This window comes from Miscanthus floridulus, chromosome 8, assembly GCF_019320115.1.
Source record: "Miscanthus floridulus cultivar M001 chromosome 8, ASM1932011v1, whole genome shotgun sequence".
NCBI lineage: Eukaryota > Viridiplantae > Streptophyta > Magnoliopsida > Poales > Poaceae > Miscanthus > Miscanthus floridulus.
This window is the reverse complement of record NC_089587.1, coordinates 217434892-217461830: the sequence shown is the minus strand read 5'-3', so window position 1 is coordinate 217461830 and position 26939 is coordinate 217434892. Positions and strand designations below refer to the sequence as shown.

Genomic DNA, 26939 nt, shown 5'->3' with positions numbered 1-26939 from the left:
TTTGCTTGGAAGTTTCCATGGGTCGTTTCACGTGGCCGTCTTGTGGCAAGCCGGATTCTGGATCCGTCGATCGATCTGTATGTATTAATCAGCGCCATCATCTTTTCCGGTTCATTAAATAATCAATTTGTTTTTTCTTATGATTATAGCCCAGCCTGTTAGGTTCATTCGAAATTCAATTTTCAACCTGATTTGGGTAGATAACATGTCTGTCTACAACGAGATTTTTGTAATGACTTTATGAATCCCGAGAACTACTGGCTTTTTATGTCTTTCTTAAAAAAAGGATTTGTTTTTCGCTTAGTATGCTACATATACGATGCATATGCGTACGCACAAGTCGTATATATGACCGTTATTATTATTTCACGTTTTTGACGGTGAGAATGCATGCGTGGTAAAATATTCAAGCAGAGAGACGGACATGGAATATTAAGCTTCATTCGCCATCAATCTGCTGGTTTTGTCGAGTTTGCACGTTGATCGTTCCACGAGAGACCCGTGCTGGATCGCGATATTTGCCACGAGGAGGATTTAGGAGTGAATACTTAATTCTGACCATTTCCGAATTCCGATCCTTTGGTTCTGAATTTCCATGGAGAGATAAGGGAGTCATAATCTTCAGCATATATAGCGTTAAGTTAATTGTCAACATGGGGTACCTACACAAATGCAAGTCACGCACGTTACCAGATCCGTGTCAAGACTGCACGTAACTTAGCTAGGTTCACGATCACACTAGCTAGTAGCATCAGTGATAATGGAATAATAGTGAAACAAACCACTGGTGATTGAAACACCCTATCCTCCTAGAGTATATGTAACGTGTTGGTGACGCGACACGTATCGCCCATTCACCCCTCGATTGTTCCATCGCGTCACATCCATGGATCTTGACATGGGCAAATGATCAATAGCCGTACTATAATGGAGCACGGCACCCGATGCGTGCGTGCGTGTAAACAAAACAAGGTTCAACTTGAACTCTGCTGTATCAAGTGCCTGATGCATGCCCTGCTGGCTGCTGCTGCCCGCCACGGTCATCGCCGAATACTCTATGGTCTATGCAGCGGCAGCCCTCACGAACACTCACGTGCAGAGCGGGAGAGCCGGGGAAAGAAAGTTCAGCAGCATCTCTCCGACTGCTGTGCTGCATCTGTATCTGCATCTAATTGACCATCTCTCAGACTCGGCAGCAGCATGGAACGTCTACGGCTCGTCATTGGCCGAATGAATTATTAAATAAAAAAACTTTCGCTTCTGGATCAAATAAAAAACCCTTGATCCTCCGGCCTGCACTGCATCTAATTGCAACTGGTGGGCCTTGTGATCGATCAGTGTATATTCCGTCGTCGGTTAACGAATTTTTTTTTTCACGCCATGAACGAGCTTCAACGCCGATGGACTGGGATCTGGCTTCTTCGCTCCGATCCGTGATCGAATGGCTAGGGGCTAGGGCTGCTGGTCGTCGGTCCTCGCGAGCTGAGTAGTGAGAAGAATGGGAAGGAGATGCAGCATGTGTAGACGTGCGAGGTAAACGTACAGCAGGCTCGATCCGATCGAGGCGAGCATCGAGCTGCTGCTGTGGGTGGGTTTGACCCTTGTTTAGCCTACAACAGATTAGTTAACCCCGTCCAAGAGACACACTACCGCCCGCCTCGTAGCCACGCTTGCCTACGGCTACGGGGGAATGGGAATTAAAATGGCCGGCCCCAAGGTGCAGCGACAGAGGACTGGCTGATCACTGACTGACTGGTCACTCGTGCCTCACCTGGTAACAACTTGCATTGCTATCTCTATCTCTATTCTCTAGCTAGCTACGCGGAAGCATAGGAATTAGGATAGCAACCGCCTGGCCTCTTGCGTGCACTCCGTTTGAGTAGACTCTCATGATAGTGTGCCGGCCACTGCCCTCTGCCGACTGCCATGCCATCCTTGGTTTGGCGTCTGATGAGACAGAGAGGAGCTAGTGGGCCCTAGCCCCTAGCTAATGGCGCATCGAGACAATCCGGACGCGTTGCTGAAACCGGGCTGCTAATTTACGTGTGTAATGTATGATAGCCTCAGCAGATCGATCAGAAGCACGCATCAGGAGTACATAGTACTATATATGATTCTAGCATGGCCCCTGCACGGCTGCAGAAGGTAACCGAGTTCTGAAGATCCACAAAAAAGTCTGCCCACGTTCTTTTCCCCGTCTCTTGAAAATCCAACCGTGCATGCTTTTTTTTTCCACTCGGGAACTACCCATTTCCATTACGATGAACGGAAATACACAGCATTCAGCAAGTTTACAGATAAGGCAGGGAAACAGAAGATAGAACTGCGATACTGCGGATCACCACGCAGGGAGATCCCAGAATCGATGCACTAGGCCTGAAACCAGAATAAAAGACTACTACCACTTACCAAAAGCTACCAACTTACCCAAACAGAACCTTAACAGAGTTAACTTGAGAGGCAAAGCGAACAGCTAAAGATAAAGAAACACCCAGATCACCGTCCAGATGGACCAAAGTTTCCAGGCCAAAACCCTATTTCACACACAGACACTCGGCCAACACAGAACCAACCCCCTAATTCTCCATGTTCGGGTCCTCATCATGCTCTGAGCTTTCACTGTCTTGCAGCAGCAGTTGGTTCACTTGTCTTGCGGTTTGTGCAGCGAGGATTTCTTTGGCGACCCTCAGCATTGTGTTAGCGCCTTCCACCAGCTGTTCTTGATCGAGCTCTGCAAACAGGCCTGCCCAGTATTTCATAAGTGCGCAGGCGTGACACACAATCTCAAGCGGACTATTAATGAATTTTTTTTTTGTCAAAAACAGCTCTATTTCTACATTTCCAAATTGCCCAACAAATGGCAGCTATCCCCCACGGGTGATACTTTTCCCCAAATGGCAACCACTTTTCACACCATACCCAACACTGTTGGAGATTGGTAGGAATGTTTGAAGCGCCAAAGCATTTAGCCACAACCATCCAAATCACCCTAGCCACAGGGCATTGGAAAAAAAGATGTGAAATGGTTTCTCCCTGGTCACAGAAAACACAACTAGGATCACCTTGCCACTTCTTTTTAACCAAATTGTCTTTTGTCAGAATAGCCCCATTAGACATTAGCCATAAAAAGATCTTAATTTTCTCTGGAATCGTACCTTTCCAAATCTTTCTGTGGTAGACCCCAGTTGATGAGCTAGTAAGAGCGTTGTAAACTGATTTAACAGTGAAAGTTTCTTTTTTCCCTAATAGCCATACAAACTTAGATGAAAATTAGAAGCATCTCTCCATATCGCCTCCCAGGCCATTCTCAATTCCTCATACAACCATCTTCTAAAGGTAATCGGGACTCCCCCTAAAGCATGTGCCACAGTGATATTTTTGTTTTCACATAACTCAAAAAGAATAGGAGCAGTCACATATAAAGGCTCATTATATAGCCAGGGATCAAACCAAAACCAGTTAAGCTTCCATTACCTATAGACAAACCTCTCCCTTGGAGATAAATGTTTTTTATCTTGAGCAAATCATACCACATGGGGGAGTCATTAAGCTTGTGTTTCACTTCCTGAATTGTTAGTTTTTTCAGATATTTGAACTTAATGATTTGTTGCCATAAGCCTTCTTCCTTTTCTAGTTTCCACCACTATTTACACAACAAACTAATATCCATATTCCTCAAATCCTTAATCCCCAGTCCACCTTTCTTTTTACTTTTACAAATAATCTCCCATTTAACAAGATGGTATTTCTTTTTTGTTCCACCCCCTTGCCAAAAAAAAGGTTCTTCTGATTTTATCAAGACACTTCACAGTGGTTTTAGGCAAGAGGTAGACCGTGCATGCTTTTGTGTCCAAATTATTAGTCATATGATCAAAATCTCACCATGTCTGAGTACCAGCTAAGGATTGTTGTGTGTGTTTGGTCCAATTGGCCGGCTTCAGCGATGGCTCTTTGATTTACTCCAGGTTCCAGCTTTGTTCCACCGGAGAGCTCTTGCATACGGGCATTCGGTGAACAGGTCGATGAAGCGCCGTTTCCAAGTTCCGAAAGCAAAGGGGGCACAAGTAGTTGTTCTCCCTCCCAGTCCCAGCCTCGTTGTTGCCGTCTGTCCGAAGTCCGTTGCCGATTTCGCAGCAGTAACCAGAGAAAAAACTTGCAAGTTGCAACACGCTGTGGCGCCCAATGTTTCCAACAAATCAATCAGCCACGGGAACTTGGAAATGTGCGACCTTCAAGCTGGATACAGCATGATCCCTCTGCCTTGTAGGTCCAGGAGGTGATCTGGTCCTCCTGCTCGCTTCCTAGGTCCAAATATCTGAAAAAGGAGGTTTGACGTGAACCTGTCAGAGTCGACAACGACACTGCTGCTGCTGGCTGCTCCGCTCATCAGAATGGGTTTGGTCGCCGACCGACTGGCGCTCGCGAGCACAGAGAACGGGAGGGGTGGGCCGGCGCGGCGAAGTGATGCCTTGCGTGTACTGTCGGCCGTCTGTCCGTTTGACGTGAAACGCGGGCCGGAAAATCGTTGACAAGGCCCAATTTACGAGTGCTTGGGAGCAGTTTCTGCTAACTGACTCCGAAACTTCGTGTCTTCCGATCTGATGTGAGAAGCTTGAAATTTCAATTAACCCTTTAAACTTCATCGATGCATGTTGTATGTTTACAGGAAACAACGTGGCATGTACAACCTTTCACCAGTTTAAGATTGCTAAGGATTAAAATATTTTTTCACTGTTTTTAACAAAAAAAAAAGAGATTTTAATAAGCAACGGTAAAAAATATATAAAAGGCTATTCAACTGGTATTAAAGACAGCTGATAAGTCGGCTAAAGCTATTTTATTATAACAAAAAAAATACTATAAATTATAGCTGATAAGTAGGTCGATAAATTCAAATGAACAGGCCCGAAAGCAACGACTAATCCACGTCCGAACGAACTTTTATGACACAAGAAGGTGTTCTGTTTTACACGCGCGAGTTCACCGGAGTTTCCTTCCGCGGTTGCTTCAACGGCTAACTCGGCGTCATTACGACGCCGTCTCGCTCTCGCGTTCCCATCTCCAGTTCGTTTCATAGCCGGACCTCTCCTCCCGTTAAGAGCCGAGACGAGCACGACGAACTCACAAACGGCCAGGGCGAAGATTTCCTTCCTTACTTCACTTCCACGCAGAGTCCAGGGCAGAATTGCACAGCTTCAGTCAATAAACCCTAGCCCCTCTCTTCCCCACGGGCCCCCCTTCCCGTATGGACGGGGCCCATATCGCCGCCGCCTCGCTGGAGGCCGGCGGGGCGTCTTCGTCGGCCTCGTCTTACGGCGGCTCGGCGTCCGGGCGCTCCTGGCTGCGGAAGCGGGTGCACCTGCGGCGGCGGGTGGTGGCCGTTAAGGGAGGGGAGAGAGCCGGTGGCGGCGATGTGCAGGATCTCGCGCTGCCTTTCGGGATGTCCTTCGCCGCGGTGCTTGCCCAGGTGAGCGGGATGTGTCTTGCCTCTTTCCTTCTCTTCTTTTCTAGGCAGCGGCGACCCAAAGATTCAATCTTTACGCCCTTCGTGCGATCCAGCTTGCCTTGCTATGTTTGCATGGTTAGAATTTTGTGCGAGCGTTCGCAAGAATATGTAGTTGGTTACTACATATTGTGGTTATTTGGCTCTCCAAGTGGCGCTTCCATTGTGTCACAGTATCTCAAGACCCAGCTGCTCTGATCTTTAATGGAGTTTGTGACTGCATAATGTTCTACCAAACATGAGGTGCTGCTCAAGCGGAGCCACTGAAGATTTCTATTTTATTCAGTGCAAAATTGATGAGTTCTGTCGAACTTGGGATAATGCTGTTTGAAGCCTCAATTCAAATGGACAGAATGTGTAAGAATTTTGAACTGTTCAGTTCCGATTGGGGGAAAAGTATAGGAACTGTATACTTGTATATACTTTCTATAAAAAGCCGGGTTACCTCTGTAAAAAAAAAGTAAAGGAACTTTGGATGAATCAGATCCTACTATTCTTGCTGGCTCATGAAAGATTATTTTTGGCTGTTCAGTTCAGAACTTGCCATATGAATGCACCACATAGCTAAAGGGCTGGGGACGACATACTTTGATTTTTAATGCTTATCTTGATTATGGTCCTGTTTGACTTATGTTCTGTTGTTAACTGTTATTTTTGTTTTTAAAAATAACTTCTATGAGTTTGAATCTTAAGCACTGCATGCTTGTTTATATCAAGGTGTAAAGGTATGAGCATCTCATCCTAATATTCTAATTGATAGTGCGTGCTGGAATGTTTGCTACTTATATTTTTGGCCTAATAGGAGGAAGTACATTCTATCAGTAACTCAAATTGTGCAATTAGTGAAATGATTTTCGGTGGATCTTCATGGGGAAACACCAATCATATTCAAAAACTAACACCTCCTTCTCTTACAGGTTCTAAATAGATGCAGTGGTTCTGAAGGAAGATTAGGACCTGATGTCCTCTCAAAGGTACATATGCTGTCTTCAGTCTTCTCGTAAATGATTGCTGTTTGGAACAAAACCATGGATGTCTCACACCAATTCTGGATGCAGATGTGTACCTCGGCAGTGAAGGAGTCCTTAACAAATGTATGAGCAGGCCGGTTTCTTTTTTATTACTCTGTTTCCGCTTCCCATAAGCTTCTTATATCTCTTTTTTTTGTGGTGTAGATTTATGGTGACAAATTTCGGAGTTTCATGAGTAACTTTGAGAAAGCTTTTGGTAGTACACTGAGAACCATTCACCTTATCAATGAAACACCTGTCTATGAGCAAGATATGGCGCAATGTTCTTACAAAGATGGTAATTCTGTACCTGATGAAATCAAGTTGGGTGGTGCTGATTCATTACCTGAAATAAAGTTGGGTGGTGCTGATTCACAAAGTCAGATACATGATGTCCTGGCGAGTTCCATGAATAATCAGATTGTTCTTCATACGGGCGTCAATCATCAGCTGGTTCACCTTACTCGTAGCAGATCTAATCCAGAAATTGATCAGCACATCCTTAGTGTATTTGAGAGATCTCTGAATGAGCAAGCTCGTTCAAATGAGCTCAAGGAGCTTGTAATAGGACTTACTATGAGAAAATTGCAATTGAGCCGATCTCAGTTAGCTCTGAGCTCCGATTCACACATGTTAGAGAAGATCAAAGTTCGGATGGGATTTCAGAAAGCCTCTTTCAAAGAGAAGAAATTCAAGACTGAAATGGAGGATACAAAACATGCAGAACTTTTCAGGAAACTTATAGATATGCTTCTTACTGCAGTGGTACTCATGTCTGTCTGTTTTGGATATGGAATATATATTTACTCGTACCAGCGTATAACTGCTGCTACTTCAGCCTGTGCAGCAATTTCAAGGGTATGTACCACATTTTTCCGATACAAATTAGCTGTTTCCAGTGTCATTGTTGAGAAGCTCATATCATGTGCTCCCTTTTCTTGCAGGAGTATACATCTTGGTGGATGCCAAGTTCAGTGTCAGCATTCAACTCTGGTTTGTTGCTTTTCAAATGCCATGTGATAGCAGCAACAAGGATATTCTTTGGAATTTTGATGCTCCTATTAATTGGTTGGTTGATATTCCAGCGTTCTGCAATGACTGGACCAAACATGCCATTAACATTCAATGTTATGATATTGGGAGTTCTTTGTGGTTATTTTGGAAGCCGTTGTTTGTGGTTATTGGGAGTTCAATGGTGAGAATACGGACACAACCTTTCAGTTAGATGACCTTTTGATGATACCAATAGGTGCTTTGTGCGGAGAATCCAAGAATCTGAGGTCAGAGAGACGTTGAAAAGGATGAAAGGAGCTAAGACGATGGGACCGGATGGTATCCCAATCGAGGTGTGGAGATGCCTCGGGGACATAGTTATAGTATAGCTAACCAAGCTGTTCAACCATATTTTTCAACCATATTTTTTGATCGAACAAGATGCCTGACGAGTGGAGGAGAAGTATATTGGTACCGATCTACAAGAATAAAGGGGATATTCAAAGTTATACTAATTACCGGGGAATTAAGTTGATGAGCCATATTATAAAGCTATCGGAGAGAGTTATCGAACATCGCTTGAGAGCAATAACGCGGGTCTCTATGAACCAATTTGGTTTCATGCCCGGAAGGTCAACCATGGAAGCCATTTTTTTAATAATACAAGTTATGGAGCGGTATAGGGAGAAAAAGAAGGACCTACATATGATTTTTATTGACTTGAAGAAGGCTTATGATAAAATACCAAGGAATGTTATGGTGGGCTTTAGATAAACATAAAGTCCCACGAAGTATGTCGGGCTCATTAAAGACATGTACAACAATGTTGTGACTAGTATTCGAACAAGTGATGGAGACATAGATGACTTCTCGATTAGGATAGGACTACATCAAGGGTCAGCTTTGAGCTCTTATCTGTTTGCTTTAGTGATGGATGAGGTTACCAGGGACATACAAGGGGACATCCCTTGGTGTATGCTTTTCGCGGACAATGTAGTGCTAGTTAATGAAAGCCGGACATGAGTGAATCAGAAACTGAAGTTATGGCGGGAGACTTTGAAGTCCAAAGGTTTTAGACTCAGTAGAACTAAAACTGAATATATGAGATATGACTTTGGCACTACTACTCGAGAGGAGTAAGATATTAGTTTGGAAGGTCAAGTAGTGCCTAGGAAGGATACCTTTTGATATTTAGGATCAATGCTACAAAGTGACGGAGATATTGATGAAGATGTTAGTCATAGAATCAAAGCAGGGTGGATGAAGTGGCGCCAAGCATCTGGTGTCCTATGTGACAAAAGGGTACTATAGAAGATAAAAGACAAGTTTTATAGGACGGCGATTAGACCTATTATGTTGTATGGTGCAGAATGTTGGCCTACGAAAAGACGACGTGTTCAACAGATAAGTGTCGCGGAAATGCGTATGTTGCGTTGAATTTGTGGTCATACAAGAAGGGATCGAGTTCGGAACGATGATATACGTGATAGATTAGGGGTAACACCAATTAAAGAAAAGCTTATCCAACACCGGTTGAGATGGTTTGGACATGTCCAACGGGGACCTCCAGAGGCACCGGTGCGTAGTGGAATCCTAAGTCAGGACAGTAACGTGAAGAAAGGTAGAGAAAGACCGAAGTTGACTTGGGTAGAGGTAATAAAAGGAGACTTGAAATGATAGAATATACCCAAAGACTTAGCCTTACATAGGAGTGCTTGGAAAACAGCTATTCACGTGTCTGAACCTTGATTGCTTCTGCTGGGTTTCAACTCTAGCCTACTCCAACTTGTTTGGGACAAAGACTTTATTGTTGTTGTTATTGTTATGTCGACACACTGGGCGGGGATGGAAATGTATGGCTTATATACTGGGAGGCCCTTTGCTCCATCCATTTACTTGGAAACATTTGGCCATCTCTTTTACATCGCATGCTCTATGGTCCTATTTCTGTGACTCACAGGACCAAGGCTGTTCATTTACCATATTGGGCCCGCCGATACACATTTTATGTTTTGGTGTCACTTATTCTGCCATGCTTGGCTGGTTTGCTGCCATTTGCATCTCTGTCAGACTGGAAAGATCTAGCAGTTCAACATTTGAAGTCCAGATTCAGTGGAAGTAACATTGAGGATTGATTATTGAGAGATTGGTTGTGGTTATCGGTGTAAGCTCAAACCCTTTTTGCGAAGGTGTAAAGGCTTTTTCAGTTTTAGCCACTGTTGTCCATTAGGACCATATATGAATTGGATTTCAGTGTAGCAACGGAGGAAAGCTATTTTGTTTGGCTTCCTTTCATCCTCGGACCGAAGATATGTAAACAGAGTTATTGGAATGACAAGAAAATCTCTCCTTGTTGTGAAATATCAGATGGGCCAGGTTCTGTAGTTATGTGCACCACTACCGATATCAAGAGCAAGACGCTTCATATCGCCTATGTAATTTATTGTTACCAGGAAGCTTATAAATATAATTAGTCTCTGCAGTTTCATTGCATATCTTTTGTGGCTCTTTTGTGCACGGACATTTTCAACAGTGATTGGAATCTGATGATTTACCTTCCCTTCTCCATGGTCTAGGTGGTCTCCTCATCCCATTAGTCCTTCCCTTCTCCATGGTCTAGGTGGTCTCCTCATCCCATTAGTGTTCTTTTCTTCAGTGGGAATCGACTCCCACATGAAAGTTTTGCTTGCACATAGTTCTTCAGATGCATGTATGTTGTAAAGGGGCTCAGAAGCTCAATGTATCATTTGTATTTATTTGTACACATTATTTGGATTTGTTATGTGTACAGCAGTGATGTAGGGTGATATAGATCTGTAAAGAGTTGCTGCAGCATCAATTATATGTATCAGTTCTCAACAGAACTTGCTTTTGTTTGTGCAATGCTCTCATTCAGAATAAGTGGAGCTAAAAACTGAGTGTGGTCAAATTATTTTTACTGTGGCCTATAATGGCTTTATAGATGCTTATTAAACTGGCCATATGAAATGGCATGTGCAAGTTTGTCTTGAATTTTGAAAATGATTTTTTTTAAAAAAAAATCACGTCATGGATGGAAATCTGGAACTGGATGACACGGGGGTCTCCCGCGTTGGCTCAGGCGGTGCTCGAGGAAAAAACTAAGCAGAAACATGTCTGTGGCCGCGGTTCCGTCTCTCGCCCTTCCCCCACCTCCGCGCTCCACCGAAGAATCCCAACGCGCACCCCGCCATGCGCCGCGGGACGTTGTCTCCTGGACGTCCACCATGGCGCGCGCGGCGCGACAGGGTGACCTGCATGCGGCGGCTGCGTCTCTCTGCGCTATGCTCTCCTCCCCCGCTGCGCCGGCTCCGAACGACGTCACGCTGCTTACCGTCCTCTCCGCCTGCGCCGGCTCCCCATCCTCGCCGCTAGCCCGCCCCCTCGCCCTCACCCTCCACGCCCGCGCGCTCAAGCTATTCCCCTCCCACCTCCTCCTCTGCACCTGCCTCGAGCGGTTCTACCTCGCGTCCCGCCTCCCGCACCTCGCGCTCCAGCTGTTCGACACAATGCCTATCCGCTCCGTCGTCACCTACAACACTATGATCTCCGGGCTTATGCGGAACGGCCTCGTGGACGCGGCGTTCGAGGTGTTCGACGGGATGCCCAGCCCGGACAAGGTCTCATGGACGGCGCTCATCGACGGGTTCGTCAAGAACGGGCGCCATGACGAGGCCATCGACTGCTTCCGCGCCATGCTGCTGGACGGCGTCAAGCCGGATTACATCACGTTGATCGCCGTCGTATCTGCATGCGCGGAGGTAGGCGCGCTCGGGCTCGGGATGTGGGTGCACCAGCTCATGCTCAAGCAGGGATTGGAGCGCAATGTCCGCGTTGCCAACTCGTTGATCGACATGTACGCGCGGTGCGGACAGGTGAACCTCGCAGCGCAGGTGTTCGGCTCCATTAGGAAGCGGACGGTGGTCTCCTGGAACTCGATGATCGTCGGGTTCGCAGCCAATGGCCGATGCACGGACGCAATCGAGCTCTTCGAGGAGATGCGGAGGCAGGGGTTCAAGCCGGACGCGGTGACGCTCACCGGCGTCCTCACGGCTTGCAGCCATGCCGGTCTCACTGAGCACGGCCTGAGGTACTACGACCTCATGACGACAGAGTACGGTGTCGCTGCGCGGATGGAGCACTACGGGTGCGTGGTCGACCTGCTCGGCCGTGCCGGGCGATTGGACGAGGCGATGCACGTGGTGGAGACGATGCCGATGCGACCCAACGAGGTGGTGCTCGGGGCACTCCTCGCGGGCTGCCGGATGCACGGCGACCTGGACATGGCCGAGCAGCTGATGCAGCACCTCTTCGAGCTAGACCCCGGGGGCGACGCCAACTACGTGCTGCTTTCCAACATCTACGCGGCCGTCGGGAAGTGGGACGGCGCGGGGAAGGTCCGAAGCCTGATGAAAGCGCGCGGGGTGAAGAAACGGCCGGGGCACAGCACCGTGGAGATCGATGGCGACGTGCACGAGTTCGTGTCGAGCGATCGGTCCCATCCGCAGGCCGAGGAGATCGGCCAGATGCTTGGGCTACTGAGGCACGAGATGGCAATGTATGTTTGTGATGATCATGGAAGCAGCAGCTTGGATGGGGATTGAGCTGCTGGGACTGCAAGAATATGGAAGATGCAATCAAAGTTTTGCCTGTGCCTGTGGATTGCCCTCTCTGTAAAGGTGGTTCTTTGCTGGGAAATTTTTTATTTTTATTTTTAACACTTTTTTAAAACTATTTTCAAATTGGACACTGTCATTTTTTTTTAATCTAACACTTTTGGTCCTGCCTATTCACATGGCGCTGCGAATTCAAGTTGTCGCGCCATGCATAGGGTGCGGCAGGGGTGCCACTGTAGCAACATCCCATCCCGCTGGTCACTTACGTGGCAGGCGTTGCCATGTCACGGATCAGGCGCGTCGCAAAGCCAGGATTCATGACCCGGTGAGGTCGTGCTCGATTGCGACGTCTCAAGCAGGGTCAGCTACAGCACAGCAGGCAATTGATTCTGATCCCACGTCGTAGCTGCAGCAGGCTACCTCGTCCTCGTCGTAGCAGGCTGGCAGCAGGAGGATCCATCTCTTTTACTTCCATCATGTAATAATAAACTTAGCGTGGTAATCTCGGTTGCGTTCTATCGGCAGACACGGGCCGTGCGGCAGTCGTCTGAATTTTTATTAGTACTTGAAATTATCTAAAAATTAATTAGGGTTCAAAACGTTGTCCTACAAACAGCAGCCGGTGAGCTTCAGGAATGGCCTACAACCCAATTGTAGGCGCTATGACGGCAGCCAAAAACTTTCACATATCCGGAGCAACGATTATTCACAAAACTTTTTCATTGTTTACTGTATGACACAGTGCTCCTCTGGGAGGGAACAATATCTTGTTCTCACAAGCTCAAGGCGGACCCATGTTCTGTCCCACCTTAGATAAAAAGCTTTCATCAAGAAAAAACTTGCAAATGATGCCAGAAAAACAAGTCGGCTTGGGGTGCTTGAGCGCATCACATAAAAGAATACATCTTCCTAGCTACCTGGCACACGCCAGCTGTGTCCTGCATCACAGAATCAACAAAATGTAAATTGATGAAATAACAAACAAAAAGGCGCAGGGACACATAGAATATAATAGAAACCACAGAGTAGAAATTTCAACTTACAATAAGCAAAATTCTTGTTTGTAAATGTTAATGATAATACAATCAAGCCTCGCCACAAAGTTGAATATCGATCACAAATATCTTTCAAGCAGTACGAATATTCCTATTTGGTTGGCACCTAACTTTGCAACAACCAAGGTTTAGGCAAAGCGTGGCCGCTACAGTTGTGGCAAAGTTTGACATGAAAATTACTTTAACTAGAAGGATACCCCACGCGTTGCTGCGGAACTTTCTTAAAAATAAAATTGTTGCATGTATAAATTAAATCTATATGTTCTTACGCCCATTTTCACCAAAATTAGACAAGGCAATGAAAGAATCCAATGAAAACTAATAGAATTAGATCAAATCATAAGACGATGGAATGGCAAAACAAATAACAATATATAAAAGCCCTCTTGTTTTTGCGCATAAAGATGAATGCCCTCTATATTTCTTATACATTGAAATTAAATTGTGCTTAGTGGAAATGGCAAAACAAATAACCCTAATTAATTTTTAGATGATTTCCAAGTACTAATAAAAATTCAGACGACTACCGCGCGGCCAGTGTCTGTGATAGAACGCAACCGAGATTACCACGTTAAGTTTATTATTACACGATGGAAGTAAAAAGAGAGAAGCCGACGCTGGCGTAGAGTAGAGAACTAGAGATGGATCCTCCATGCATCCGTCCAGCGGAGAGCCGGAGACCCAGGCCTACTGCTGCTAGTCTGCTACGACGAGGACGAGGTAGCCTGCTGCAGCTACGACGTGGGATCAGAATCAATTGCCTGCTGTGCTGCAGTTGACCCTGCTTGAGACGTCATAATCGAGCACGACCTCACCGGGTCATGAATCCTGGCTTTGCGCTGCCGCGCCCTGACGCGTGGTGCGTCATTGCCACGCCTCCGTAAGTGACCAGCGGGCTGGGACGTTGCCACGTTGACACCTCTGTCGTGCCCCATGCATGACGCGGCAGCTTGAATTCGTCGCGACATATGAATAGGAGCGTCCAAAAGTGTTAGATTTAAAAAAAAAATAAACATTGTCAGATTTAAAAATAGTTTTAAAAAAGTGTTAAAAATAAAAAAAATCCTTTGCTGGTACAAAAGACGAGAATTTTTTTATTTTTAGCCTTTTTCTAAAACAAATTGCAAATCTAACACCGTTGCTTTTTTATTTTCAAATCTAACACTTTTGGCCGCGCCAAAGTCCGCGGCGCGGCCAAAACACGCTGTCGCGCCACATGCATCGGCGCGGCACGATCTACCATGTCGGACAGTGATTTCCACGTGGAAATCATTGCCGCGCCACTGCCGTTGGTGCGGCAGCACTATAGCACCACGCCATCCAGGCTGACGTGGCAAGATGCAACCTTAAAAAAATTGTATTTTTTTCATACGATATTGGATGAAGATGATCTTTATATGAAAATTATAGCTCTCGACGAGATCTGCAACTTTCTAGTTTTAAGTTTTTTTATTTAGGGTCTTTAAATACTAAAAAAATAAACAAAGTTTCAACAATATATTAATCACGTATAAGCGCTTGTCGTCTTGGAAAAATCATATCGTTCTTACATGGTGTTAAATGGAGATACTTTCTCTATGAAAGTTGTAGCCCTAGATGGGATCTGCAAATTTATAGTTTTGAGTTTTTGCATTTGAGATCATTAAGATGCTCAAGAAAAATAATATAAAGTTTTGTATCATATTAATCACGTACATGCACTTGTCGTGGTGTCAAATGGAGATATTTTCTATATAAAAATTATAGTTCTCGGTGGGATCTATAAATTTATAGTTTTTTGTTTTTTCATTTGAGATTATTAAGATACATAAAAATAATAATATAAAGTTTCAGCATCATATTAATCGCGTACAAGTGCTTGTCGTCTTAAAAAAATCATATCTTTCTTATATGATATCAAATTGAGATACTTTCTATATAAAAGTTATAGCCCTCGATGGGGTCTACAAATTTATAGTTTTGAGTTTTACATTTGAGATCGTTATCTTTGGCGCACGATGTGACTGATTACTAATCGAAAGTCGACTCAGGAATTCAAGTGCTACCAAAAAAGGATGAAGATGATTGATTTGTTAGGCTTATAGTAGATAGTTTAGTCACACACTATTACTGTCTCACTACACTTTTGTCATCGCGTCGCATAAAAGTTTTATGCAAAGACAGTGAAAAAAAAGTTGCGCAACAATAGACATCGATAATCGTAAAATTGACGAGATCTAATAAACTTAGAAATTAAACTATGACCTTAACATATTCCTTTTATCGCTTAGTGTAATTGTATTCTCTCGTCATATTTTCTTATACCTAAAAAGGAGTATTTTTCTCTTTAACTAATGGTCAAGCATGTGTGGCGCACACCAGAAAAGATTTTTATGAGACGTTAAGCTCAAGTACATAATTAATATAGCGCTAAAACTTTATATTATTATTTAGCATCTTAATGATCTCAAATAGAAAAATCAAACTATAAAATTGTAGCTCTTATTGAACTTTCAGGTGGTAAACTAGACTCAACTCTGTCCCAGAAAGCTCAATAATTTATTTGATCTAAATTTCTTTGGGTAGAAATTGAATTGTGAACTCGAGCTTGTCACATACCGCGGCAGTGCCGTGTGGGAATTTAACACTTGTTCAAGTTTGTTTTAAACATGCCTAGTCACATCGCGCGTCCAAGATAACGACCTCAAATAAAAAAAACTTAAAATTATATATAAAGTTGTAGATCTCATCAAGAGCTACAACTTTTATGTAGAAAATATCTCCATTTGACACCATATAAGAAAGATATGATTTTTCTAAGACGACAAGTGCTTGTAGCGATTAATATGAAACTTTATATTATTTTTTTAAGCATCTTAATGATCTCAATGTAAAAACCCAAAACTATAAATTTATAGATCCCACCGAGAGCTATAACTTTCATACATAAAGTATCTCCATTTGACACCATATAAGAAATATATGATTTTTCTATGACGACAAGTGCTTGTATGCGATTAATACGATGCTGAAACTTTATATTATTTTTTTGAACATCTTCATGATCTCAAATGAAAAAACCCAAAACTATAAACTTGTAGATCTCACCGAGAGCTATAACTTTCATATAGAAAGTATCTTCATTTGACACCATATAAGAAAGATATGATTTTTCCAAGACGATAAGTGCATGTACGCGATTAATATGATGTTGAAACTTTATATTATTTTTCTTGAGTATCTTCGTGATCTCAAATGCAAAAAATTAAAACTACAAATTTGTAGATCTCATCGAGCGCTACAATTTTCATTTAGAAAGTATCTCCATTTGACACCATATAAGAACGATATGATTTTTCCAAGATGACAGCGCTTGTACGCGATTAATATACTGCTAAAACTTGTTTAATTTTTTTGAGCATCTTAACGACCTCAAATGAAAAACCTCAAAACTAAAGTTGTAAATCTCGTTGAGAGCTATAATTTTCATATAAAGATCATCTTCATGCGAGATCGTATATAAAAGATACAATTTTTCTAAGGTTGCGCCTCGCCGCGCCCGTCTGGATGGCGTGATGCTACAGTGCTGCCACGCCAACGGCAGTGGCGCGGCAAGGATTTTCACGTGGAAATCGCTGTCCGATGTGGCAGATCGTGCCGCACATATGCATGTGGTGCGGCAGCGTGTTTTGGCCACGCCATGGGCTTTGGCACGACAAAAAATGTTAGATTTGAAAATAAAAAAGTAACGTGTTAGATTAAAATTTGTTTAAAAAAAGGTTAAGAATTAATAAAAAAATCACAGACGAAACATCTGTGTAGATATGTGTCTGTATTGTCTTTGTAGCTTGCTAGTGCATGCAGCTGTTGGCCTGCTACTACTACCAGGACATGGTTATTGCCCATCATCACTGAGTCATAATGCAGGGATTCAGCGTATACAGCGGGTAGATCAGTTGATTTCAGTATGTTTGATCACAATTTGATGAGATCGATAACACAGACAACCATGTTGCTTTTATGTGGAGCTTAGGCATATATGATCGGCTAAAGAGTACAGACACTAGCATTCTAGGTGCTCTGTTAACATCAACAAAAACGGAATTTGACCTGTACAGGCACGTGGCTAAAAACAGAACACGAAATGTTAGCATTGACCAACCGCTGTATTATACCGCCAGCATAAACATCTTTCACGCAACATTTTTGACATTAGAGTGATTTCCCGTCTGGCCAAAATGTCAAGCACTAGTAAACACTAGATCAGCCGGATATCCAGGCACACGTAATCTGAAATAGTCGTTAGAGCATGGTATAAAGAGCGGGACAAGCACGAAAAGAACCACTTGAAACGAACGCAAATTGCCCACATTAGAGCACACATTGTTGCTTCTAAGTGTTTGGATGCGCTTACCAGATTGAAACGAACGCAAATTTCCCTGTTCGCTTCTCTTATAATCCGTCTTTTTCAGCTTGCTTTTTTAACCGGAACAGTGTTTTTCTCTCACAACAAATCAGTCGGAACAGTGTTTCGGCTTTTTTTCAGCGAAGCGAACGGGCCAAAGCATGAAAATGGTACAGTGAGCAAGGGATGACCTCCCCCCTAAACTACAAAGCATGAAAATGGCACATTGAGCAAGTAATGCCTTCAGATTGAGGGATCATTCTCCGAATTCAGGCCAGGGGTCATCCTCATTATAGCAACAGCTCACGCATGTAAGTTAAATCTATAAAATGAAAAAAAAAAATCATTAGCACAGGCAAGTTCAGCTAAATATTTTCTTTGTGATAAAATGGAGGTGATCAAAGCAGTTGTTTGTTTAATAGGAGGCTGGAAGACTTACCAGCTTATGTACAATCAAATATGTTAGCAATCAATGAGGACATCAGGCGCCATATTGTTGCAGCGGTCTCTGCACAAATGGGTGCTCAAATAGCTGAGCGGCAGATGGCCGGTCATTTGGATTTGCTTGGACACACTTCTTTATGAAATCACGTGCATCTTCTGATAATGTATTAGGAATTTCTGGTGGTATTCCCCTACCAATTTTAAGCAAAGCATGTGTCTACAAAACAGGAGAAATATGATATCATTCACCATGAAAGTATAGCTTTCAATCAAGAGAGTGCTACTTGTGTGTGTGCGCATTTATGATATTTCTCATAAAAATAATGGAATCATCTTGACCAAGACTACTGCTATTTTTGGTTCACTATACCATATGTTGAGCTGTATATGGGTTGTATGTATTGGTTCAGGCCCAAGAGGCCCATATTGATGTATATTTATATGTGTACTTAGAAAACAGAAAGAGTGAGACTTCCAGATATTTCCATAACAACGTGGTGTCGGAGTTGTCCTGGGCGATGGCGGAAGCGACCACCTGCTCTACCTCGTCGGCGTGACGGTGGCTGGCGGAGAGGCGTGAAAGAGGCAAAGAAGCAAGCTGCTCAGGTGGAGGAGGAGGCCACCGCGCGAGCTCAAGCCCGAGAGGAGGCGCAGGCGCCTGTTGTCTGAGGGAACGGCGTGTGCGTGAGCAGGCAAGAAGGGCCGTGGCGGAGCTGATTGGAATCGGCGAGAGGAGCTTCCAAATCGAGCGGTGGTGCTGCAAGGAGGAAGACATTGGTGAGTGTTGGGAGCAACTCCTGCAGTTCGAGGTGGAGTAGGCTGCTGCGCAGTGAAGAAAGAGCTGCCGCAAGTCTGATTTTCGAGTGCTCTGCATCAGAAAGAAGGGAAGCTCGAGCTGTGGATTGAAGGGAGATAAAGAGTGGTGGTTCTGGTGGTGGCTTGCTTGCTCGAGAGTAGACAGGGAGGCACTGCGGTTGTGTATTGATTGGGAGCAGTAAAGGAGGAGGATTGGAGCAGGGACTGAAGAAAGGCGCTGGATTTGCTAATAGGAGAGAAATTTGGTGACGGTTTACTGCTTGGCAGCGGCAGGACTGCAATTGAAGGTAATCCTGGGTGGATTTGGTGCTTCCTTCTGATTTGGGGAAAATAGAGGAGAGCACCGTGAGGGAGAATAAGCAAGAAATTGTTGTCGTCCTGTGGATTTGATATTTCTTCCTGATTTCTGGGAAGAAAGAGAGCAGCTGTGTTGGAGCATATTGTAGTTGTGCTCCAAAATCGAGCTTCTGTAGTAGAGCTGCTGCTAGCTAGTGGAGGTTTGAGTGCTTGAGGAAGAGGAGGTGAAGTGTGGTGATAGCAGCAACTAAGTAATGGCAGAAAGTGGAAGGATTGAGCAGATGTTTGAGAAGTTGGCTGAAATCCTCACCGTTAAGGAACTTGTGAAGCTGGCTCAATTATTTTTGGCGAGGACTTCTGAACTAATGTCAGCTACAGAAGAGTCAAATGGGAAGGAGAAGATGGAACAATTGCAAGGAAGCTCAAGGGGGAGCGAGTTTCCAAAGGAAAATAAAAAGGCAACTATGCTCGGCAATCTCATCAATCTCGCTCGTCCTGACAAAGGTACATATGCAAATTGGATACTTGATTCAGGTGCATCTAGACATGTCACGGGTGCATCTAGTGAGTTTGAATCATATAGTGCATATCCATCCACACATAGTGAGACTATTCAAACAGCTGATGGAACATGCCAACCTATTAAAGGTGTTGGTTCAGTAAAATGCTCTCCATCAATTACACTGTCATCGGTTTTGGATGTCCCCTCCTTTTCAGTTAACCTACTATCATTAAGTGCTTTAGTTGATCAAATGGACTGTCGGGTTTCTTTTGATCGGGAAAATTGCATCATTGAGGACAAGAAGACTGGAAAAGAACTTGGAATTGGTATCAGGTACGGTGGGCTATGGTTCCTAGACCGAAAGAAAGATGACAAGTTCTTGGGCGCTGCACTGACAGCAAGTACGAATGAAGATGAAGCTAAAGTGATGCTCCAACATTGTCGATTAGGCCATTTATCATTTGATACTATGGTAAAAGTGTTCTCAGAGATGATGAGGAAGGTGGACAGGAGAAAGCTTGTGTGTGATGCATGTGAATATGGAAAGCATACAAGATCGACATATGTAAGCAGGGGTTTAAGGAGCTTATCTCCATTTATGCTTGTGCACTCTGATGTGTGGACATGCCCGATCACCTCAGTTAGTGGAATGAGGTACTTTGTTACTTTTATTGATTGTTATTCGCGGGTGACTTGGATATATCTCATGAAGCACAAGAGTGAAGTACTTAAATGTTTTCGGTATTTCTGTTCATTTATTGGGAATCAATATGATGCTCAAGTTAAAGTATTGAGGACAGACAATGGAACAGAATATGTGAACAATGAGTTTGTCAATTTTCTATCAACCAAGGGAATATTGCACCAAACCACGTGTCCTGATACACCTCCACAAAATGGAGTAGCTGAAAGAAAAAACTGTCATATCTTGGAGGTTGCACGTTCACTTATGTTTATCATGAATGTGCCGAAGTTCCTATGGAGTGAGGCAGTGATGATGGCAGTATATTTGATTAATCGTATGCCTTAAAGATTGCTTGGTTGGAAAACTCCTTTTGAAATGTTGCAAGGAAAGAATGAGTTTATTGTTCCACCAAAGGTATTTGAATGCACTTGCTTTGTCAGGGATCATAGGCCTTCGGTGGGAAAGTTAGATCCTCGAGCAGTTAAGTGTATATTTGTGGGGTACTCATCAAGTAGAAAGGGATATACTTGTTGGTGTCCCACTGAAAGATGACTATTTGTAAGTATGGACGTGACATTTCGAGAATCTGAACCCTATTATGGGGAGAAGACTGATTTGAGTTCCTTGTCTGAGCTTAATGGTCAAAGTAGTGAGGATGGTCAAGAGGGGGAGGATGACATAGATGTGCCACAAGACAAGGAAGAAAATCAATCAAGGGGATCAGGAACTATCACAGGATTGATTCCATACAATGTGGGTAATGCCCAAGTAAATGAGAGGCAAGAAAATATGGACAATATAAATATACATGCAAGGCAAGAACAAGGGACTCTTCGAGTTTATACTAGAAGAAAGAATACAGTTGAAGTGCAGCCAGTACACCAGCAAGTTGAGCAACCACAATTGGTAGAGCAGCAAGAGGAGCAACCAGAGTGTTTAGATGTTGGTGTTGATGTTACTGGTACTGAGGTTGATCGGTCTACAGAAACAGGGGGAGAAGAGGTCGAACGGTCTACAGAAACAGGGGGAGAAGAGGTCGAACCTTCTATTAACCTGCCTATTGCTTTAAGAAAGGAAGCAAGGAGTACAGCTGGAAAACCTCCAACAAGATATGGGTTTCAGCATGATATAAGTAATTATGTCTCATATGAATCATTGTCTCCCACATATAGAGCATTTATTGCATCATTACAATCCACAAAAATCCCTAAAGATTGGAAAGAAGCAAAACTAGATCCTAAGTGGCGTAATGCCATGCTCGAGGAGTTAGCAGCACTTGAGAAGAACAAGACATGGGAACTTGTACCCTCTCCTATGGGAAAGAAGATAGTTAGCTGCAAATGGGTTTACAACAGTGAAGCAAAATCCTGATGGTAAGATAGAGAGGTATAAGGCAAGACTGGTGGCAAAAGGATATAGCCAAACTTATGGAATTGACTACGACGAGACATTTGCGCCGGTTGCAAAGATGAGCACGGTGAGGACACTAATCTCTTGTGCAGCTAATTTTGATTGGCCATTGTACCAATTGGATAATGCATTTTTGCATGGAGATCTTCATGATGAAGTTTATATGGAAATCCCACCTGGGTTTGCTACCGCACAAACCAAAGGAAAAGTACTAAGACTGAAGAAATCTTTGTGTGGTCTAAAACAGTCGCCAAGGGCATGGTTTGATCAATTCAGGCGTGCAATGTGTGGTATGGGCTACAGGCAATGTAATGGTGATCACACCCTGTTTTATCGTCACTCTGGAAATCGTATTACTATTCTTGCAGTGTATGTTGATGGTATTGTTATTACCGGTGATGACACTTTGGAAATAGCTCGACTTAAGGAAAACCTAAGCAAAGAGTTTGAGGTCAAGGATTTGGGTCAACTTCGATACTTTCTAGGCATTGAGATAGCAAGATCTCCTAGAGGAATTGTCCTTTCACAACGAAAGTATGTTCTTGATTTGCTAAATGATACAGGTATGCTTGGATGTCGCCCTGCTTCTACACCTATCGAGCAAAACCACAAGTTGTATGCTCAATCTGGACAGCCAATAGATAAAGAGAAATATCAAAGACTTGTGGGACGCTTGATTTATTTATGCCATACAAGGCCCGATATAACATATGCAGTAAGTGTGGTAAGCAGGTATATGCATGATCCTAGGAGTGGACATATGGATGCAGTCTATAGAATCTTGAGGTATTTGAAGAGTAGTCCTGGGAAAGGATTATGGTTCAAGAAAAATATTCACCTAAATGTGGAAGGCTATTGTGATGCGGATTGGGCAAGCTGTCTAGATGACAGGAGGTCGACGTCTGGCTATTGCACCTTTGTTGGAGGAAATCTAGTATCATGGAGGAGCAAAAAGCAGCCGGTGGTGTCTCGATCAACGGCAGAGGCAGAATATAGAGCCATGTCTGTGTGTCTAAGTGAGATGTTATGGGTGATGAACTTGTTGTCCGAGTTGAAGCTAGAGAAAGGTTCCATGAAGCTTTGGTGTGATAATAGATCAGTGATTAATATTGCTAATAATCCAGTTCAGCATGATAGAACCAAGCATGTGGAGATTGATCGCTTTTTCATCAAGGAGAAACTCGACAATGGAACACTCAAATTGAGTCATATAGCTTCGGGTGAGCAAGTAGCAGATTGTTTAACAAAAGGGTTAGGAGTTAAAGAATGTATATCAGCTTGTAACAAGATGGGCATGATTGATATTTATAGCCCATCTTGAGGGGGAGTGTTGAGCTGTATATGGGTTGTATGTATTGGTTCAGGCCCAAGAGGCCCATATTGATGTATATTTATATGTGTACTACTTAGAAAACAGAAAGAGTGAGACTTCCAGATATTTCCATAACAACACCATATGACATTTGCACAAACAAACATAGATAGATAAACAGCAAATCTATCAGTCAGGAAAGGTAGCCACACGGATCTTCTTTCTTTCTTCTTGTATTCAAAGTTTAAACTTTAAATTACGTTGTATATACAAGTTTGTTACTGCTGCAGCAGAAAATTGTGGAGGCACAATCACTCACCCATTCCATATCAGGGTATGGCACTTTGCCTGTCAGCATCTCCAAAACTGTGCAGCCAAGACTCCATATGTCCGCTGGAGGTCCATGTGGCTTAGCCTTAGCAACCTAATAATGAAAATATGTCATCAGGAAATGCCCACAATATTGGGTCGCAACTGGCAAGACCAAATTTTATCAGTCACTTTGGTGACAAAGTAAAGTAACAGCTTGAAGTCATATCACACTTTTGTTTGTCACAGTGCTTACAAGTTTTTCAGTTACAATTACAACTAGCTGGCTTGATTTTCAAAAGCTGGCTCATAAGTATCAAACTTGCCATTGTCAAGTAACTGAACTACGGAAAGGCACATCATTAATGTTGAAACCACTTGAGATACTTAGAATTATATTCTGGATTATTTTAAGAATTCAACATGGTACTGTAAGATCACTGAGATAGAAACAGTGCAGAACCACAACAGCACATACTAACCTCCGGGGCCATCCAGTAGACAGTTCCCTTGCTAGATTTTGCTTGGTTCAAAATTGACATCTTGCAAATGCAAATTAGAAAGAGTCAGCACAACATGTAGATGTAGAACTTAGATGAATCTTACGGTGTTTAGAATGTTGTCGTGAATACCTCCTTTGCAAGTCCAAAATCTGCCAATTTGACCAATCCGCTTGCATCAACTAGGATATTGGCACATTTTATATCTCTAGTAACATAGGGGGTGAGCATGTTCAATATCCAGATATAAAGTAGAAAATCAAATTGATATATCATTCTGATTCAATCCTAACTCACCTATGCAGAACATTCCGCTGATGTAGATAGTGCAAACCGTTCAGAATCTGCCTTGTATATGCTGAGACTTGTGAATCTTGCAAACGGTATTTTTGATATAAAGCTGCCAAAGATCCTTGAGTAATAAGTTCAAGAAAAATATATAGTTTCCCACCTTCCTGCAAAGAACTCGTCCCATAAATTTAACATTAAAAAAACGTTCATGATGGACAGCTGCCATATACTTGAAGATAGCATGTAATATGAACAAAAGGAGAGCACAAAACGGAGCACAACAAAGCAATCACCACATAGAGAAAATTTTAATATAGAAAATAAATGTATGCTTATCATAGTTTTATTCTAGAAATGAATTTCATGACTATAGAAATGAGTTTAGTACCTTATCTGTTCCAAAATACTGAACTATATTTTCATGCTCCAAACGACTCAAGAGAGATATCTCCTGAAACAGTGAAACAAAATAATTACCTATTATCAGTGGAAGTCAAGAAAAATAATTGGATGATTGAGAAACATGCTTGAAGCAGCGTAATCAGCATAATTTTCAAGCATGCATAATTCATAACTCACATGTTCAAGCTGAAGAATGCGTTGTTTTGCATTGAGTCCTTGGTCCATTAATGATACTTCCTTGACAGCAAAGAAAAAGCCATCACTGTAAAATACATGTTAGAAGTCAGTCTCTGAAATATTGTGTTGCACAGGATGTATGTGTTCATCGAAACTGTCTGAATGTTTTCCCACCAAATAGCTGCATTTGATAATAGAAAATTTGTGAACTCTGGAGTTCCTATGAAAATGATAAATTGATCTCATATAATGCTAGCCAACATCAAGAAATGGCATCACAGACAACCTGTGAAAAGATCGATATATGCATGCCAATCTTATAATTATTATATATAACTAAATATTGTTTTTGGCACAGAGAATCCTAATGAAGTGAAAGCTCAGATGGGACACAGGACTCTGCATGAAACACCAGGAGATTTTATTCCCTCAAACAAAGATTCCAAGATAGACTAAAATCCAACGAATAAGACTTGACTTAGGGTCAACTGAAAACTGATGTCCAGTATATTCTTTTGAAAGTCAGGCAATAGATAAGCACGCCTAAAATGAGAAGTATTACATCCATTGCAATATATGTGAAAACTGCTAGTAGCACCATAAGATCCCAATTATGCACGCTAAAACTTGATAGCTGATATACCAGAACATAAACACAGTTTCAGCAATACTATGTATATTCCGCAGAGCAAAACTGTAGCTGTGCTTCCATTGTTCTCTCTGTCCTAGTTAATTATGACGCAAACAAAAACACAATAATGCAAATATGATAGTAATTATCATGAAGTAGGAAGATCCAAACTTACTCGCTAATCGCCTCGTACACTGAACCAAAAGATCCACTGCCGAGATGCTGTCCCTTGAGCCAAGACGTGATAGTTCTCTTAAACCGTCTGATTGGCGACGGCGAGATCAAATACTCGGTGCTCCGAGAAGGGGACTCCGCTACAGCTTGAACCACGGCAGCGGTAGTCTCTCTTGGCGCCTCGACAACCACCGCTTTTGTTCTCTCCACTCGTAGCTGATCCACCTTGACCACACCGCCCTTTCCCTTCACTCCGTCTGCAGTCCTCTCCTTCACCACGGCGGCAATCACTCGTCTGGAAGATTCCCCTGTCTCCGATTGGACAGCTCTGTTGCTCGACTCGGTTCCAGACCCCTTGGACGATCGTGCAGAAACTTCAGCAGCCTCCGGTTGGACTACTTTGGCGGCCAACACAGCTTGCTCACCCTCGACGGCTGCATCCAGTCTCGCTGCGACCGCGGCGTCCCGTCCAGAAACATCTGGCGGCCCCTGTGGTGCTGGCGCCATCCCCTCGGCGCCCGCACCCGGCAGCAGCGGCGGCGCCTCAAGCGACTGGCGGCGGCTGCGGGAAGCGTTGGGGATGTGCGCCATGGCGGCGGCGTAGACGGCCGGCGGGATGGTGAAGTCCTCGGGGCCCTTGAGGCCGAGATTCCGGAAGAGGTCGGCGACCTCCGCGCCCCCACGGCGGATGCGGAAGCTGGTCTGCGACGCGAACTCCGGGCCGAGGTCGACCGGCGCGAGGTCGTCGGCGCCGTCGTCCTCGGCCGGGTACGAGGAGTGCTTCATCGCGTTGATGCGCGAGAGCTGCGGCCGCTGGCGCGGCCTGGGACGCTGCGGCGCCGCCATGGGATGGGATGCGCTCCAGCGCGCGGTGGCCCTTGCGTGGGGAGCAGGGCAAGGAGGGAGAGCACAGGCGCGAGGCGGAACGCGTCCGCGGTTGCCGGTTGCGAGTGGGGTTTGACGATGAGGGAGGGAGGGGGTTTGCGGCCTGCTTCTCCGCGACCTGGGAGGCGCCGATGCCGTTTGCCGTGCGCGCGCGCTCTTGACCCGGCGCAAGTGTGGTCGCTGCGTTGGGAATAGCAAGAGCCGAAAGCGACCGGGTCGGCGCCTTGCGCGCGTGTTTTTTTTGTCACGGCGTATCGCGTCGCGAGCGGCGGAACGGGGCAAGCGGACGACCGGGCTGCGGCCGCCGGGCGGGGCAGGCAGGGGGTCGCGGTCACATCACACGTTGACATGGCCTACGCGTCAGGACTCAGGACTGAGGAGTAGGTCTGGCTAACGAGCCAGGTCGGATTGGCTCGTTAATATTACGAGTCAGAGGTGTTGCTTGCTCGGCTCAGCTGGTTACTAAGCTTGAGCTGGCGTGTTTAGAGCTGACGTGTTTAGCTAACGAGTTATAAAAAAAAATAA

The 26939-nt window shown here is 44.1% G+C and overlaps 3 protein-coding genes across 3 annotated transcripts; 2 read left to right on the top strand and 1 right to left on the bottom strand.

Annotated features, from left to right (window-relative positions):
• Positions 1–5069: 5069 nt before the first annotated feature.
• Positions 5070–9428, top strand: LOC136474971 (protein CPR-5-like). The gene is made up of 5 exons (XM_066472529.1): positions 5070–5467; positions 6421–6477; positions 6562–6597; positions 6679–7371; positions 7458–9428. Exons 1-5 carry the CDS (start codon positions 5246–5248, stop codon positions 7710–7712), a joined length of 1263 nt encoding a protein of 420 aa, XP_066328626.1. The 5' UTR covers positions 5070–5245; the 3' UTR covers positions 7713–9428.
• Positions 9429–10637: 1209 nt separating this feature from the next.
• LOC136474970 (pentatricopeptide repeat-containing protein At1g05750, chloroplastic-like) lies at positions 10638–12513 on the top strand. The gene is made up of 2 exons (XM_066472528.1): positions 10638–12203; positions 12338–12513. The coding sequence occupies exon 1, from the start codon at positions 10638–10640 to the stop codon at positions 12126–12128; it is 1491 nt and encodes a 496-aa protein (XP_066328625.1). The 3' UTR covers positions 12129–12203; positions 12338–12513.
• Positions 12514–17621: 5108 nt separating this feature from the next.
• On the bottom strand, positions 17622–26634 carry LOC136478167 (mitogen-activated protein kinase kinase kinase 1-like). Its single transcript, XM_066476514.1, has 9 exons — positions 25531–26634; positions 24725–24809; positions 24534–24596; positions 24152–24309; positions 23987–24062; positions 23837–23896; positions 23365–23469; positions 18019–18240; positions 17622–17901 (listed from the first exon to the last, which is right to left on the bottom strand). Exons 1-8 carry the CDS (start codon positions 26373–26375, stop codon positions 18061–18063), a joined length of 1572 nt encoding a protein of 523 aa, XP_066332611.1. The 5' UTR covers positions 26376–26634; the 3' UTR covers positions 17622–17901; positions 18019–18060.
• Positions 26635–26939: the final 305 nt, after the last annotated feature.